The sequence below is a fragment of the Sphaerodactylus townsendi genome, linkage group LG07 (genome assembly GCF_021028975.2).
Source record: "Sphaerodactylus townsendi isolate TG3544 linkage group LG07, MPM_Stown_v2.3, whole genome shotgun sequence".
Lineage (NCBI taxonomy): Eukaryota > Metazoa > Chordata > Lepidosauria > Squamata > Sphaerodactylidae > Sphaerodactylus > Sphaerodactylus townsendi.
In genome coordinates, this window is record NC_059431.1 from 88,237,573 (window position 1) to 88,253,632 (window position 16,060).

Genomic DNA, 16,060 nt, shown 5'->3' on the forward strand with positions numbered 1-16,060 from the left:
TACTGTTCTTCATGGCAGGAAAGATAAATGAGCACAGATCATAATTAGCAATGCAAACCGTACTCTGGGGCATTGTGTAAAAGTCCAGCTCTGTTCCTGGAAAACTAAATATATAAGCTCCTAAACTCTTTTTTCTTCTTCTCCAAAATCAAATTGATTTTTAGGATCGAGTTTATCCAGAATTGCAGAGATTCATGTCTTTGTGTGATATGGCTTCTTTATCTGTGAGCAAGTCTACTCAATGGGAAAAAATGATAGCTAAAGCTGCTTCTATCAGAGATATATGCAAGCAAAGGTAGGTATTCTGGCCACCAGTTTTCTACTTCCCTGCGAGTCCCCCTGTCAAATCACTTTTTGAATTGGATTTAGCAAGGACTTGATCCATGGTGACAGATACTATGGCTGTGAAACCTCCTGACCTAAGATTGGGACCTCGGCTGAACACCCTGGATAGTCTGCTCTGAAGTACCTTCAGGCACTGTAGGGAACAGCAAATTGTAAAACTGGGCCTGCAGATGGAATAGAGTATGAAGCCTCCAGTTTGGCCAGGGCTATCATATACTCTAGTACAGGCTCTCCCAACCTGGAGAGCCAGCATGGTATAGTAGTTAAGAGCAGGTGGTCTCTAATCTGGAGAACCAGGTTTGATTCCCCGATCCTTCACATGAATGGAGGACTCTTACCTGGTGAATTGAGTTTGTTTCTCTACATCCTGCACATGAAACCTGCTGGGTGACCTTGTGTTAGTCACAGTTCTTCAGAACTCTGTCTGCCCCATTTGCTTCACAAATGGTGCCTGTTGTGGGGAGAGGAAGGAAAAGGAGGTTGTAAGCCACCTTGCATCTCCTTATGGGAAAGGCAGGGTATACATCCAAACTCATCCTTCTCCTCCTCCTCTTCTTCATCTTCTTTTTTCCTCCTCCTCCTTCAGGTACCTTTTGAATTCTGACACAGTGTGTTGGGCGCAGCTCCTGCTACAGGAGGCAAAGCCAGTCACAAAATGGCTACAGCTGCTTACCTTCAGTCACACAATGAAAATTCTTGTTCCCTGATGGCAGCTGCTGCCAAAGCAACACTTAAAAAAATCTGCACAGACTATCAAATCTCGAGAGGCCACTCAGGCAAAAGCTGCTCCTGACCCATCTACTCTTTAAAAAAACTTGGCCAGCACCAGGTAAGGTGTCAGTGGGCACTGTAGCATCCATGGGCCCCCTGTTGGAGCCCCATGTGCTACACCCAAATCACTTTTCTCCTCTGCTTTTAAAAAAAGCCATTATCCTCAGTGCCCAAGTATATTCTACAAATAGCTCTTCAGGCCTCAACCTCAGATCCCAATATTATCAATTCACATCCCAAAAATCTTACATTTCTTACAGAAATCTTACCCAGCTCTGTTCTATGTGAACACGCACTAAAATAAAACTGAAACCAATACAGGGAGACACCACTTTTCCCTGCCGAGTTTTTTAAGTGCATTATTTCTCGCTTTATATTAAAACTTAATATTAATAACTAATTTACAGAACTCTCATTCTGCTCAGGCCCCCAGCTAGACCCGCCCCCCCGCCAAGAAACAAAAAAGCTGAAAAGAGACAAAAAGTTGGTGTTACACTTGCCTGTTCCTTGCTCCTCCCAGGAACTACAGCATAAGCTGTTTTTTTCCATATTGCTACATCCAATTCCATAGAAATTAGTATCTCCTCACCTACAGAGCTGGAGACGGCTGAGCTCTAAGATCAAAGTGTTTCACCTGTTGCTAAAGATGCCAGCACTCAGAATTGCAGCTCATCTCCAGACAAGGAAATTAGTCTCCCTGGAGAAAATGGATACTTTGGAGGGTGGACTGTCTGATACTGTATCCCTCTGAGATCTCCCCAGGCTCCATCCCCAAATCAGCAGCTGGCAACTCTACCTCCCCTCCACTGGCTGGGGTGAGGGACTGACAACCATACCTGCTGCTGGATCTAGATGTTAAAGGTGTCACGAGGCTGCTGCTTGAAACAGCAGTTGTGTTCAGTTGACCTTTTTCTTTCTGTAATTTCTGGTGGAACTCACTGCGGGATACATAACAATATCAAGCTGTAAGGTTCCGCATCCCAATCAGGAGCAGCCAAAGGTATATAAAAGAATGGGGAAGCTCACTACAGGATGATATTTCATCCCATGGTGAGTTTTATTAGCATTACAGGAACATGAGGACAGGGAAGAGCCAGACGTGTTCTGATGTCCAGAAGAGATTATCTACCAATACCTCTAAAGCGACTTTGGTGCCCAATGCAGGCTGGAAGCGAGAGGTTTTAAAAGTTTGTGCCATCTGAACTGCCCCAAATCAATTTCTTTCTCTATCAATTATCATCAATTTTCAGATCTTTTATCTAAATATGTTTTTATAGATCATATAACTTCTTTAAGGGAAGGAGGCTTCCCTGTCTCATACCAGAATTAATTATGTTCCCGGCTGGTGTGTTTGCATGCATTGCAATATGAAATTAACTGATCCAAGCAATTGCAACAACATTTACTAAAGAACATTTGAATATCCAGGCAGCAGAATTTTGTACTTTATTGGCCAGGGAGGACATCTCGGCCTATCCAGATTTTAAAGTATGGAACTGAGCCGAGTTGAATTTTTCATGCATATTCTATGACTACAAGTAACATTTGTGATTTTTATCAGGCCATATCAGCATGGAGCAGATATGTTGGCTGCAATTTCTCAAGTGTTGAATGAATGCACAAAACCTGACCAGGCCACACCTGCTGTCTTAGTGTTACAAGGTCTTCATGCACTTTGTCAAGCTGAGGTAAAATTCACTGAGCTCAAATGCCTGTTTTCCTTTTTCACATTGTGTGTCTTCTTCATTTTTACTTCCTAGCATCTTGAGTTGGAATCCAATACCATTTCCTGTTCTGGTAATGTAAGTGCATAGTCATCCACTGAGAAATGCAGTATGTCCACTTAACTTATCCAAATAATATGCTGAGATCCAGTAACAATGAAATTGTAATTTTATGTCTAATTCATTGGCCCAACCAGAAATACAGTTCCCTCAAAAGCTTTATATGCTTCTGTATACTGTCTGAGTTAAATACAACAGTCTATTAAGAATGACTGGTTCTAAAATGTGTGCTAATTCTCATGATATGTTTCCCACCCTGTAATTTCAGGCTACTTTTTTGTGGTGTTCTTATCTACCTGGAATGTCTTCTTTTTAAGCCCAACATTTTTTGGATAGCAGTAGTTATCTTCCCAGTTTCATCTACCGCTTCAATTTTCCCCACATTCTTTTGTGGGTTTTGTGCGAAAACATAGAACATGTGGATTATCAACCACTGGTGGCTAGAAACAGTGAGGAGATTTTGTAGAGTAGTAGTTTCAAAGTGTGGTTATAGTGCTTATGATCTACACCAAGCTTATTTGTAGTTCCAGGGTGCACTTTTTTCATTTATCAAACCCAGAATTATTTCCAAGGCCAAGTACTTTTGGATAGGAATGACTATCTTCATGATGCTGTTGTTGGTATGACGGGAGATGCCTGTGCTTTGAGCATCACAGTGTGCATATATTATTGTGAAATATGCACACGGCAACCAGGACTGAGACATCTGAATCCAAATTGCCCTGACAGGAATTTTAGCTCATTGGTAATCAGGTGAAGTATCTTAGGTACCGGGCTGTGGTCACTGAACAATGACCAGAGCTGAGAAAGGCTGGAGGTAAGTTATGATGGGGATAAAAAGGCTGTCAAACAAGACCGAGTGGCTCATCTGTACCTCAAGGACATTGGACTATGTGGGTCCAGCTACTTTACAGACCTCCACAGTTATCACTACTAACAGATGGTACAGCATTTTGAAAGGGATATGTGCTTACCTGGAGAAAGAAGGAAGTGACTTGCAAGAGGTCAGCATCTGCTACTTCTTCATGAACACATGAAACTGCCTTTTATTGAGTGAAGACTACTGAGCCACTGTCCTATCCATGATGGAGATACTCATTTCAAGGATGAGTGCCTCTAATCATGGCTGAGAAGCCAATTAGAAAGAAAGGTGATGGCTGATTAAACCTCCACAGGTTTATAAGAACTTGGACATTACTGTCTTGTATTTATTGTTTTGCTGTATTGAATGTAGATAAGATGCTAAATTTGACATAATACACAGATGCAGTGACATTTAACATACTTGTAAAATGCTTTAAGAAATCTCTAGGTGGAAGGATTGTATAGGTATCCTCGGAAGAGAGAATCTAGCAACAAACTCACACAATAACTTTTAGCATGAGTTAGTTGTAATGGTTGTCTTGTTTTAGAATATAATGGATTACACAAAGTAGGAAACACTGCACATGAATTACTCATATTGCTTTGGGGTGATTTATGAAGACGGCTAAATCTTTTTGTGCTTTTATATAATGGAGCCCTTTAATGAGACTTACAGCATTCACTGGCTTGCATGTCAGGCCTGGAAATTATACAACGTAGTTCTTGCCAGACCACATTTACTAATTCTTGGCAAATCTTTTGTTTTTTTGCCAGCATAATTCAACAGAAGCCAGCATACTTTCTGAAAGTCTGTGTATCCTGGTTTATAATAGATTTCATGTGTGAAATTTATTAAGGCAGGCCAAGTAAGATTCAGAGATGAAAAGGCTAAGCATAGCCCCCTCCCCCTACCTCGCCAGTCTTTTTTTCTGGAAGCAATTCCTCGCTGTTTACTCTCTAATTCCACATTTATCAGGCCTTGACCAGAAAAGAGAACAGACGGAACAGAATAGCACAATGAAAATTACGATGATGACAAATTACGTTGGTTAGTGAATTTGACAACTAGAAGAAAATTGTACCTTGGGCATTCTTAAAATAACTTGGCTATTAAAGCTGAAGTGATGTATTTTTGCACTTATGAAAGCAAAAACTAAGCTTTCTTTGGTTGAAGAGTCCCTTTTTTTCCCTGCAGGGAAAAAAATCTCCACAGTCTTGTAAGAATTTATTCCTTGTACTTTCAGCAGGATTGCCCTTAAAATTAGGCAAAGTAAGGTACTGGGGCCCCATTTAAGGAACATGGGGGCTAATGTATATATTAGGATCATCTGCATCTTGGTTTCTTAAGAAACATAAAACTTACCACAGCAAATACTCTTACATTTTTATTTGATCTTGGCTATACTCTATTGTAAATGTTTGAAATACTTACCAATTTTTCTCCCTTTTATTTGCTGCACTTTCTCCCAAGCCATGAGGTCTCTCTCCTGGTAAAGCAAAAGATTTTAGGCACCAGAACAAAGTATCAATTAAATTTTTCATGTTATTTGGAGATTGGTACAAGCTGTTCGAGGCTAACCCTGCTTCTCGTTCTATGAGAGTCTGTTATGGGCAAAAGAACCTGGCCTCTTGTTAGGATATAGTTGTTGAGGTTTGTGTCTAATATTTAATAGCGTTATTTAATACTGAGATGCTGTGACAGATACTAGTGCTCAGAGTTATGTACTTACAAAGTGCCTGATGTGCCCTATTTTAGGGCTCCTTGTTCAGGATTGGTGTAACAAACCCTTTGTGCTTGTAATGCCCTTGTACCTCATCATAAGTTTAGTACTGGTGGAATGAGCACCTATAAGTCATAACACATCCTAATAAGCTTAAATGTTTATTGGAACAGAAGAAGAAGCTAATAGCTTGTGATAAACTGGATGTAAATCATCAGCCATAGCTGGCAGGATCTGGTTGCGTAGTTGTGGTGCCTGTGAAGATCTATAAATATTTTACAGCCCTGATGAGGAAAAAGCTAAATGACTCGGCAGTAATGTCATCCAGTGTGATCAAGAAGGTATATAGTTGGAAGATACAGATGCACCACAGAAGGTGTGTAATTAGTGAGCCAAAACGCATTTGTGTGAAGTCAAGATGTGCATAGTGATTTTTTCCCCAGCTGTCCCATGCTCCTTGCACAGTGTTCTTGTAATGATTGAGTTGAAAGGGAGTGAGAATGAGATGTGGTATCTATGGTATCTCTATAATCTCTATGTTAAAAGCAAAGACTATGCTTCTGAGGCAATGACTTGCCTCAGGTGGTGGCTTTGGGCAGTCCACACTATGTACACTCCTTGTCTGTAGTGTCAGGTGCTTCCTTGGCTTTATAATGAGCCCTTGTCATAGAACTTCTGTGTTGCCTGATCTCAAATTCATTTTTGGTAGACATCACATTGACAGAGAGACCCATCAAATATTGCGTACTCTGACAGATCATTCATGTTTTCACTTGTTCTTTGTTGCTGTGCTGTGAATAGCTTCTTACAATCTCTTTCTCCTCGGGTTTCTGCTAAGAGGTGTGGAGGTTTACTGTCTGTGAAGAGGCTGGCTTGTGGGAACCCTCTGGCTCCCTGTCCAGTCTGAAAAAAGAGAGCCCCCTTTGAGAATAAACGCGTTGAACATCCCTAATGTGCATGTGTGCTTACTGTTTTGTGTTAGAATTATTTTTGATAATGAGCTTCGTAAGGGTACACTGTCTCCTCTTCTGTATGGCACCTATTATCCATAGTATTACATTGCTTCGTTATTAATAGTATCGGAAGCCTCCTTGACTTGGAGGCTTTGCATCCATGCATTCCTACTTCTGTGCTAAATACAAATGGAAAGAGCCACTAACAGTTAACAGCAGTTTCACACAAGTGGACATTAAAAGGATGATACAGTTCATTCTGAAATTCTGTTAAGTGAGATAAAAGGCAGGGTGATGGAGATGGAAATGCCGTTCTGTAGGGGGAGTAGTAGTGTCTCCCTGATCTCAGGCCAATGAGCAGCCCTAGCTGCTTTGATAAAAGTTGTAATACTACCCACAGTGGTCTATTAGTGGCAAGCGGCTTTTTTGCTGCAGTAGCTGATTCTTTCTTTTGCCTATAGCTTGGTAGTGACACACAGGCTGAATTCCTGTCTGACAATCTTCATGCTGAGGGCTATCTATCTATATCTATATCTATATCTATCTATATATCTATATATATATATAGGGAACCGTGAGTTTGTTACTCATGCCCTAATGTCGAAACGCCTGGACCGAATCCTTCGAAATTTTCCCACGACATCCCTTCCCATGCCGGGCATGTTTTTGCACCTTCGCCGGGCTCCCGGGACAAACCAGAGGCCGGGAAATCGGACATTTCCCCCAACCTGCAGCGGCCCAATGAGGGGCTGCCATACCAGGGGGCATGGCTTGCCCGCCTTCACCGCAGCGTGCGCATTCATGCCGTGCACAACCGCCTGCAGCCAGAAACAGGAAGAGGACAGAGGAGCGCTGCAACCAAGGCCACAGGGGAAAGCCGGTACACCTCTCCCCTTCCTCCTCACTTCCGTTTCTAACCCCCCCCCCAAGGTAAGCCACAGCAAAGCGTGGCAGGGCCCGCTAGTTTTTAATATAACACCTTAGTAAGACAAATGCAATGGTTCCATTTGTGAGAAGGTGTCACATTTCCCAACACAATATCCTCCATACTGTTTCTCCCAGCAACATTGTAGAGAACCACCATTTTGTGAATAAGCTCTAGGAAAAAAGAGAGTATATATAAAAAAGTGTGGCAGCAATGTATACAGTACAGACAAAAATGGCTTGGTTCCTATGATCAAGCCAGGCCTCAAGGAGAGCAGCAGTGGTGTGATTAAGACCAGGTGCATTCTAATCTGGAGAACTGGGGTTGATTCCTTGCTCTTCCACTTGAACTGTGGAGGCTTATCTGGGGAACTAGATTAGCCTGTGCACTCCAACACATGCCAGCTGGGTGACCTTGGGCTAGTCACAGCTCTACAGAGCCCTCTCAGCCCCACCCACCTCACAGGGTGTTTGCTGTGGGGTGGGGAAGGGAAAGGAGATTTTCAGCCCCTTTGAGAAAGAAAGGGGGGTATAAATTTCAGAAGAGAAAGGGGGTATAAATCCAAACTCCTCCTCCTCCTCCTCCTCTTCTGAAAAGTTTGATAAGGAGCATATCCTATGTTACACTTTGCTCGAGATGAAGCAAAGAGTTTAAAATAAATACACTTGCATAATTGCTTCATAGTATCTGTAGTCAGAATCACTAAAGCACTTTCTTCTAGCAAATGTATCCCAAATCAGCATATCCTATTGCATGGAAGCATTTAAGAAAAAAATGGTGCTGGCCACAGTCCTGAGATCTATGAAGTTAAGACCTTGTTAATCCATAGAGATGGAAATGATCTCTCCATCCTAAAACAACAACAAAGGAAGGAACAATGAGCCACGAAAGTTTAAAACAAACTTACAAAGGGGCCTGCACTCCAAGCCTTTGAATGCTGTCTGGCGTTACAAAGATGCTTTCTGATCAGCAACTGCTCTGTTGTGTCAGAGCTAATAGGTGTCTCCAGATCGTTCAGCAAAATCCCTTTCATCTTCTGTGGCTCCTAGAGGGTGTTGTACTCTCAAATAACAGCAATGTACAATTGAGCAATAACTATCAAGACACAGGGCATTTCCTGGGGATTCATGACCGAGGGAAAGAGTTCACTGCAGGCCGTTTATCAAAAGACAGAGTCGGCTGTTCCCCGGAAATGCACCATGCCAAGATCATTAGTGCTGTTATTACCTTTGTATTTGTTTACTTAAAAAAAAAAACTTGCACTGCGAAGAAAGCATAATTTTGTCTCCCTGCAATTTCTTTACAGCACTACAGGGTAGCTGACTCTCGATGGGGTTGCCGCTGCGCTTCATTATTCCAGAGAATTCATTCCTTGCCTCAGCAGCCAATCCAGGGTCTAGATTTTTTCTCCTCTTAAGGGTGTAAAAATAATTTATTATGGAAATGCTACAGTACAGTTGAGAGGCCCTGAGAAGCTAGTTAAATAGCCAGCTGTATACAGTAATTGTTTTAATGAACTGTGGACATCTTTCACATTGCAGCCCAAAGATCTTTTTGCAGTGGTGATAGCAGGAGGTTATTGTTCCGATTAGTTTTGATGTGGCAAACATGGGCTGCTTCACTTAAACATATCAAAATATATTTAAGCAGGGCAATAGTCTTCTAAAAATACTGGGGAAGAGGGAGTGGCATTCCTATACTTCTAACCTGTAGGTTCTGTTTTGTCTTGTTATTGAAATGTAACCAAAAAGCAATTCATTTGAATATAATTAGTATAGAAGACAGGCCAGCATCTAATTATGTTATCTTGACAGTCAGATGATAACTGTATTGTAGATATCACTGGCTACTCCACATTGTGAAGCTGGAGCAATGGAAGGACCAATTATGGCCCTTTGAAATAACTTAATGCCAACTCGGATGGGATCCTGGTGGTCAAGGGGTACTGAGAACAACTTGCATTCATGGCATTTTGGTTCTGCACAACAATAAAAGGTGGAAGGGCAGTTCTTGCAGAACAGCACTGCACTCAGTCCTGTCCCCTTCACAACAGAGCTGTGAAAAAGGTGGGCTGAGTGAAGGTAAGGCCTCCATTTCCTCTGAATATTAGGTGAGACCCTCTGATCCTGTCAGATGCCATGATAGTGCTGAATTGATGGCCAGCTTAAGAATACTGCAACAAAAGTTATTTTCTTCAGATTCATTGTGAAATGAAATGTGCTGTTGAAATAGAATGATATCCTGTGTAAGCAACAGGAGTCTTCAGAATTATGGCCTGGATTTTAGATACCAGGAGGGTAGCCCTGGAGGTTAGTTCCCATAGAAAATAGTGTTGTGTGGATGAATGGAATTCATGTTTTTACAGCATCTAGCACATTTGCAGACGATGTCTAAATCTTACCTGTAGATATGTCTTGATTGTTCTCACTAATGTGAGCTATGTATTGTTTATATATTTTTTAAAAAAATGCTTCCAAAATGTAAAAGGATTAAAATATTACTTTATTTTTTTTTTTTGCATTGGCACTTCTGTACATTTTGTTTCAAATGAATTATTTATGAAGAAACAAGAAATGATAGTATGGAGAATGTAATTTTGAAAAAATGCTTTCTAGGCCTTTTTCTGTTATGGAGGTGATGCTGTTTGTGATGCTTCATACTTTTATTCCCTGACATGCAGCTACTATGACTGCAGTTCTCTAGTTATTTTTCTTTGTAGAGAAGTCTCCATAGTTGACTTTGGTGCCACTACTCTTGAGCAAAGCCTTGGAGGGTGGCCTATGTATCTCTATAGATCTTCTTATGTCTACGAGTTGTCTTCAATTTCTTTTTTAGCCGAGGGCAGGTATGAGCTAATATGTAGTTACGTATTCTTGTCACATAATATTAGTTGATATTACACCCAAAGTGGAAATTGGCCTGAAAGTTTAGAAAGTGTTTTTGTTATCAATTTTACTTACATTTCCTTTATGCCTAGAGCTGGGAACAATAACATTTTAGTCCCTTGCAATATGTTTGCTTCCCAAAGTGTCAAATTCTGTGACTTATACCTCCTGAAAAGTCAATACTGCCACAGCAAATGAATGTCATAGTTTTAATTTTGTCTTTCATGGTTTCATGCTCTTTGTCTTTCCAGTTTGTTCCTTTCAAGTCTGGTCCCAGATTAGCCCATTGGCTTCCTGTAACATCATTGCTGGAAGAGGGGTTGTTTAGCGCCACCTATTCTTTCACTCCTTGCCCTGTCTCCTCAGAAATCAGGAGATTACTCAGTGTGTATTCCTCAGCTCCTTATTCCCTTCCCCCCTTTCAAGTTACACGGTCTTAGTGTCCTTGTCTTTTCTTGTGATTTTCCCCAGACAAGGGCAGATTTCTTAGCTGTCTTGGTAGCTTCTCTGGGCATTAATAATTGTGTCCCTCTTCCTTTTTGTGTCCTGTTCTCCATTGATGGAGAGAGACATTCTTTGCCAGTTCTAGCTTCACTTCTCTCTTCTGCCCTGTTGAATGGTCTACATTCCTTGTGGACCTAGAGGAACCCAAACAAGAATCAAAGCACCTGTTTGACAGATATATTCATCTGAATTGCTTGTGCTTAGGGTTAGGCAGACAAACAGCATTAGTTAGCACTGTAGCTGGTTCCAAGCTAATTCCCCTTCAGCAGTTTGAATGCTGTAGCCCTGCTGGCAGGGGCTGATGGGAATTGTAGTCCACAACACCTGGAGTGACAAAGGTTCGCCACCACGGCCCTATGGCAACTGAAAGTATCTGCACAACTATCACTCAAAGGATGTTCAAGTGAATTGTTTTCTCTCCTACTTGTGTGAAAAACAGTATCTGATGGTGTAATCTTGGGCAGAATTACACTCATCTATGTCTATTAAAGTCGATGAAGTTAGGCTGTATCTGTGCTTCAGGGACTGCACACAGTGGTGGGATTCAGCAGATTTGCACCACTTCAGCAGAACCGGTTGTTAAAATGGTGCTTGTAAACAACCAGTTGTTAAATTATTTGAATCCTACCACTGGAACCGGTTGTTAAATTATTTGAATCCCACCACTGACTGCACAGTTATACTTCTTATTTTAGGAAGCCTGTCTGCAGTAATCTTTCTGAGGTATACTAATACAAATGAACATTTTAATTCTGAGTAATACACTAAGATAGTTCTCCCAGTTCATGCGGCCTACAGGGCAGGCCCGTGTGAATAGACAGATCATGGAAGAACTTGTGTGGCCAGGGATATCCCATTTCCTCTTTTGTTTCACCTTCAGATCAACTTGAAAATCATCGGTTTAAGGTAAAGGAACAGCTGCGCATAGTTATCTTTACCCTTACATTTAAATTTTATTTAAATTTATATTCTTGTTTTTTATTTTATTAAATTTCTAAATTTTTCCAAGCAGCATGTTCTGAGCTATGTTGTTTTTTTAAATGGACAACCCAAAGGTGCCTTTCCTTGTACTACAAAATTAGCCAAATGACTGACATGTGACTGCCCTTTTACACCATTTCAAAACCTTCATCTTCTTCCAGTCTGTTTTGCCCTGTTTAATAGTAGGGCAGTTACTACTGTGCCTTATCTGTGGTTTGCTTGTCACCCACAGTGATCTGGACAGTACAGGATGGTTGGGAGATCTGGACAGTACAGGTTGATTGGTAGAGGGGGAAATATGAATTGTGAGCATTTTTGGTTCCTTTTGGAGTTCAGTTAGAATTACCATGGAGTTCAGTTTTGGACTGTGTATTTCAGGGAAGTTGCCAAGTTGGAGAGGATTCAGAGAACAGCTTAAGATATTTAAATGTCTGGAAGGCAAATCCTAGGAGGATAGATAGAAGGAACTGGTTATACTTAGCCATGAGGAAAAATAGATTAAGGGAAATTCAGTGATCGTTTTTTTAAAAATGAAAGGATCTCACACAGAAGAATGGAAACAGTTGTTAACAATATCCACAAGGGACAGGAGAACAAGCAGTATTAACCCACAAAAAGGAGCAGCAGTGGTGTGGTGGCTAAGAGCAGGTATATTCTAATCAGGGATACCCCGCTCTGCTGCTTGAGCTGTGGAGGCTTGTCTGGGGAATTCAGATTAGCCTGTGCACCCCAACACACACCAGCTGGGTGACCTTGATCTAGTCACAATTCTTCAGAGCTCTCTCAGCCCCGCCTACCTCACAAGGTGTTTGTTGTCATGCGGGGGGGGGGGGGGGGGGGAAAGGAGATTGTCAGCTCCTTTGAGTCTCCTTACAGGAGAGAAAGGGGGGATATAAATCTAACACTTCTTCAATCAGATATGACAGCGGTGCAACAAATCAAATGCATCTTATATAACATTTTAATCTCTGAAATGTGCTTTGTTGGTTCCACAGTGTGTATCTTACTAGTTAAATATTTTCCCTTGACTAACCTCCTATTTATATTATTCAAATTTATCAAATATTTTGGCTGTAGTATTTGACCATGAATTGTTCTCAATCTGCACAATTTTTCCATCTTTTGGTTTTCTTTGAGAGTGTCATTGTTTGGTTGATGAAAATCACAAAGCCTGAATTGCTACTTTTTGTTATTTTGGCAAACATCAATTGAAAAAAAAAACACTTTTCCCGACTCTCCCAAGCCTTTCCAATTGGAGCAACAATCAGTGTTTGTCTAATATGAACAACTAACTAATGTGTATCTAAACAAGATCTGAGAAATCTTCACATGCATTAGTTTAAGTTCATTCAGGCAATGGTTAATTTGTCTGAGTTTAACACAGCCACTAGTGTTGTTTTTCAATTTAGCAACTTCTGTACAAATTAGTTTGGTCTTGTTTTCAAAGGTAGGTCAGTTATATCAACTCATTATCAAATAGGTAGTTATCAGATATTTTTAATTTCAGTGCATTGTTCTGAGTAGCAGATATAATTCACAACTATCTCATTAGAAATAATGCAGATTGTAAAAATGAATCCACATTCATTAGTAATATGTTTTTAATCAGCAGCTAAAGGTGATAGAGTTAGTTCACATGAAGCATGTTTGCTGTGGGTTTTGTTCTTGATGCCAGCCATGCACTTGTATGTGACAGATGCCACGGTATGAACAAGTGATCATCGATATGTTGGCAGTGAATCATATGTTGGCAGTGAATCACAGCAGCATCATTCCAGATGCTCCATATTACAGTAACCCCTTTTCTGGATATATCATGCATTAACCTTCCATACAGATAGTGTACATGGGAACAGTTATGATTGCTCTGTGTACTGGAAAATGCCTGAGATTGCGAGGGGTTTTTGTACAACTGTAAAGCTCTGCCAGTTGCTCAAGGAGGGAGTTGCCAATTTCTGCTGATCCCTCTCTACCTGAAGCCATCTGTGCAATATCCTGGGTATCACAGTTCCTAGGTACAGCTTTTGTGGGGCTCAAAGATACGAGCCAGGAAAGCCCTACTGCATGAGCACAGGGCTGCTTGTATGTCTTGGGAAACAAGTCATTGGGCTGCTTCTAAAAAATAATGTTTGCAAACAAAAGTAATGGCAATTTTTACTGATTTCCCCTCCCATTACAGACTTGGGATTTGATTTTCATGTTGTCCTTGGGGGGGCGGGGATCCCCTGCTGCATTTTGGGGGATCAGTGAAATTTAATTAGAAAGAGATGCAGAGAAATTCCATTGCATGAATGGGAATGTCTTCTGTTACTGGATATCATTGAGATCCAGGCCAGATCATCCAAGAAAAAAAAAGTGCTAACTGAAAGAGGAGAGAATGCCTAGGGAGAATGTGATAGACATCTGTCAGGAAAAAGAGCTCATAGAATATGGAACAGAAGTTATTTGCTTATTTAAATTATTTATATCCTGAAAAACCAGATCTTTCAGAGAGACCGTTTCTGAAAAACCAGATCTGAAGCCAGATTGAAATGGGTTTAGGGCAGATCAGTGGCGGAACGGCAAGGGGGCGGGGTGTGTGCTGCACACCAGACACATGCGTAGCGCACCAGCCCCTCCCCCTTGCACTCCCCCATGCAGCCCCCGTGTGCAGCGCCCCCGCCCCCTTCCACATTTACCTTAGTTCCTTTTCTTTTTCTAGTATTCTTTCAGGTTGAAAAAAGCAGCCTATTTACAGTTGAGGCTCAAAAACGACCTGAGGAACTACAGATCCCAAGAGACCTTGGGGCTCACAAGGTCTCCTGGGAAGTATAGTTCCTCAGGCAGCTTTTAGCCTGAACTGCAAAGAGACTGCTTTTTTCAGCCTGAAAAATTACTAGAAAAAGAAAAGGAACTAAGGTAAGTGTGGCCCAGCTATACCTCTGGGACAGATGCTTCATCCAGGAACATCTGGACTTGCCTTGTTTACCCACTTGTTCAATCACTTTACCCAACAACAGAAAGTCAGAGATGGAACTGTAATTTATTTCCTTTAGCTTTTTGGGGGGAGGGGGTGGTGGTGATAGAGGGGAAGACGCTTATAGTTATTGCACTCCCAATTTCTTGCCGCATGATTTTACCAGCTGTTAGGGAGGGGGTTCAAACCACAGACATTGGCCTTTACAACACTCAAAACACTGTCTAACTTTAATCAATGACACATATCTAAAAACTGACAAGATGGTGTTTTCAACAGCCTTGGTGAATGACGTACACCTGAACTGGTGTCCAAGATAGATTTGATGAGAACTTTATTCTTGCAGAAACTGAGCAAATTCATCACAGGGAGTTGGATGTATGTATTGCTAGGTTCCAGAACAAATGTGCTGGATGTGGTGTAGTTGATTTAATAGTACCAAAGACCAATCTTCACCATCCATTATTGCCAGTTAGTTCATTCTAGATCTTTGTTTTCTAGCTTTCTCACCAGACCACTAGAAACCTGCTTTCTACGGAAAGGTAGATCAGTTTGCAACAGTGCCTGGAACTGTATTGCAGCTTGATTTTAAGACCTCTGCCAATAAACCTTCCAAAAGAGCAACATTCCTTGATCTGAAACTGAATAAATCCTAAAGAATTTGCATTATTAAAATTGCAGAATAAGTTGATCTGTAGTTCCTAATATGATTATGATGACCAGTCTGAGTCCTAGAAGATTTCTTTCTCTGTATTCTGCAAATGAGTTACTCTCTAATTCTTGAGAATAGTGTTTTAGAAAGTGGGGGGTGGAGAATGTCATTTTCACTCAGTGTATAATCAGATTAAGTTTCAGTAGCTGTCAACGTTAGTTACACTAAAATTGAATTCATGGATCTGCCTGTTCATTAAAAGGACTTAACTCAATTGGCATTCTTGAAAGCATTCGTTTTTTTAAAAGTTTTTAAAAAACTGTCCCCTAAAGTGTTTTTACAGCCTCTGTAGTGGCTGCTTAATTTGGAAATTACTTTTTGATGCCCAGTATACGGATTAATTTTTTCCCAATTAAAAAATAGCAACAACCTTGCTGCAGTGGTTTTCATTGCCAGGATCCGTATGGAATGAACTTCTAAGGGTGCTATCAGTTCAGATACTTGATTCTCCCTCTTGGCAGAGGCATCAATCTATTTGCTTTTGTACATTGTGGAACTCTTGTTGACATCTACTTCATTGAGTCTGAATACAAAGCAGATGTATAATTCTAATGTAGTCTTCCTCTCTTTAGCTTGACCCTTTATTCCAATTTCTGAAGAATGAAATACATATATTTTCCAGGCAATTTCATTCGTCCTCTCTCTGTAATACAGACCTG

The 16,060-nt window shown here is 40.9% G+C and overlaps 1 protein-coding gene across 6 annotated transcripts in view; it reads left to right on the plus strand.

Annotated features, from left to right (window-relative positions):
* The window catches only part of FOCAD (focadhesin), a 144,100-nt gene that overhangs the window by 52,826 nt on the left and 75,214 nt on the right, over positions 1-16,060 (plus strand). For all 6 annotated transcript variants that reach the window (XM_048503710.1, XM_048503713.1, XM_048503711.1 and 3 more), the window contains 2 exons: positions 165-295; positions 2,678-2,804. In XM_048503710.1, the coding sequence (XP_048359667.1) occupies positions 165-295; positions 2,678-2,804 (258 nt within the window). The remainder of the gene's footprint in view (positions 1-164; positions 296-2,677; positions 2,805-16,060) is intronic.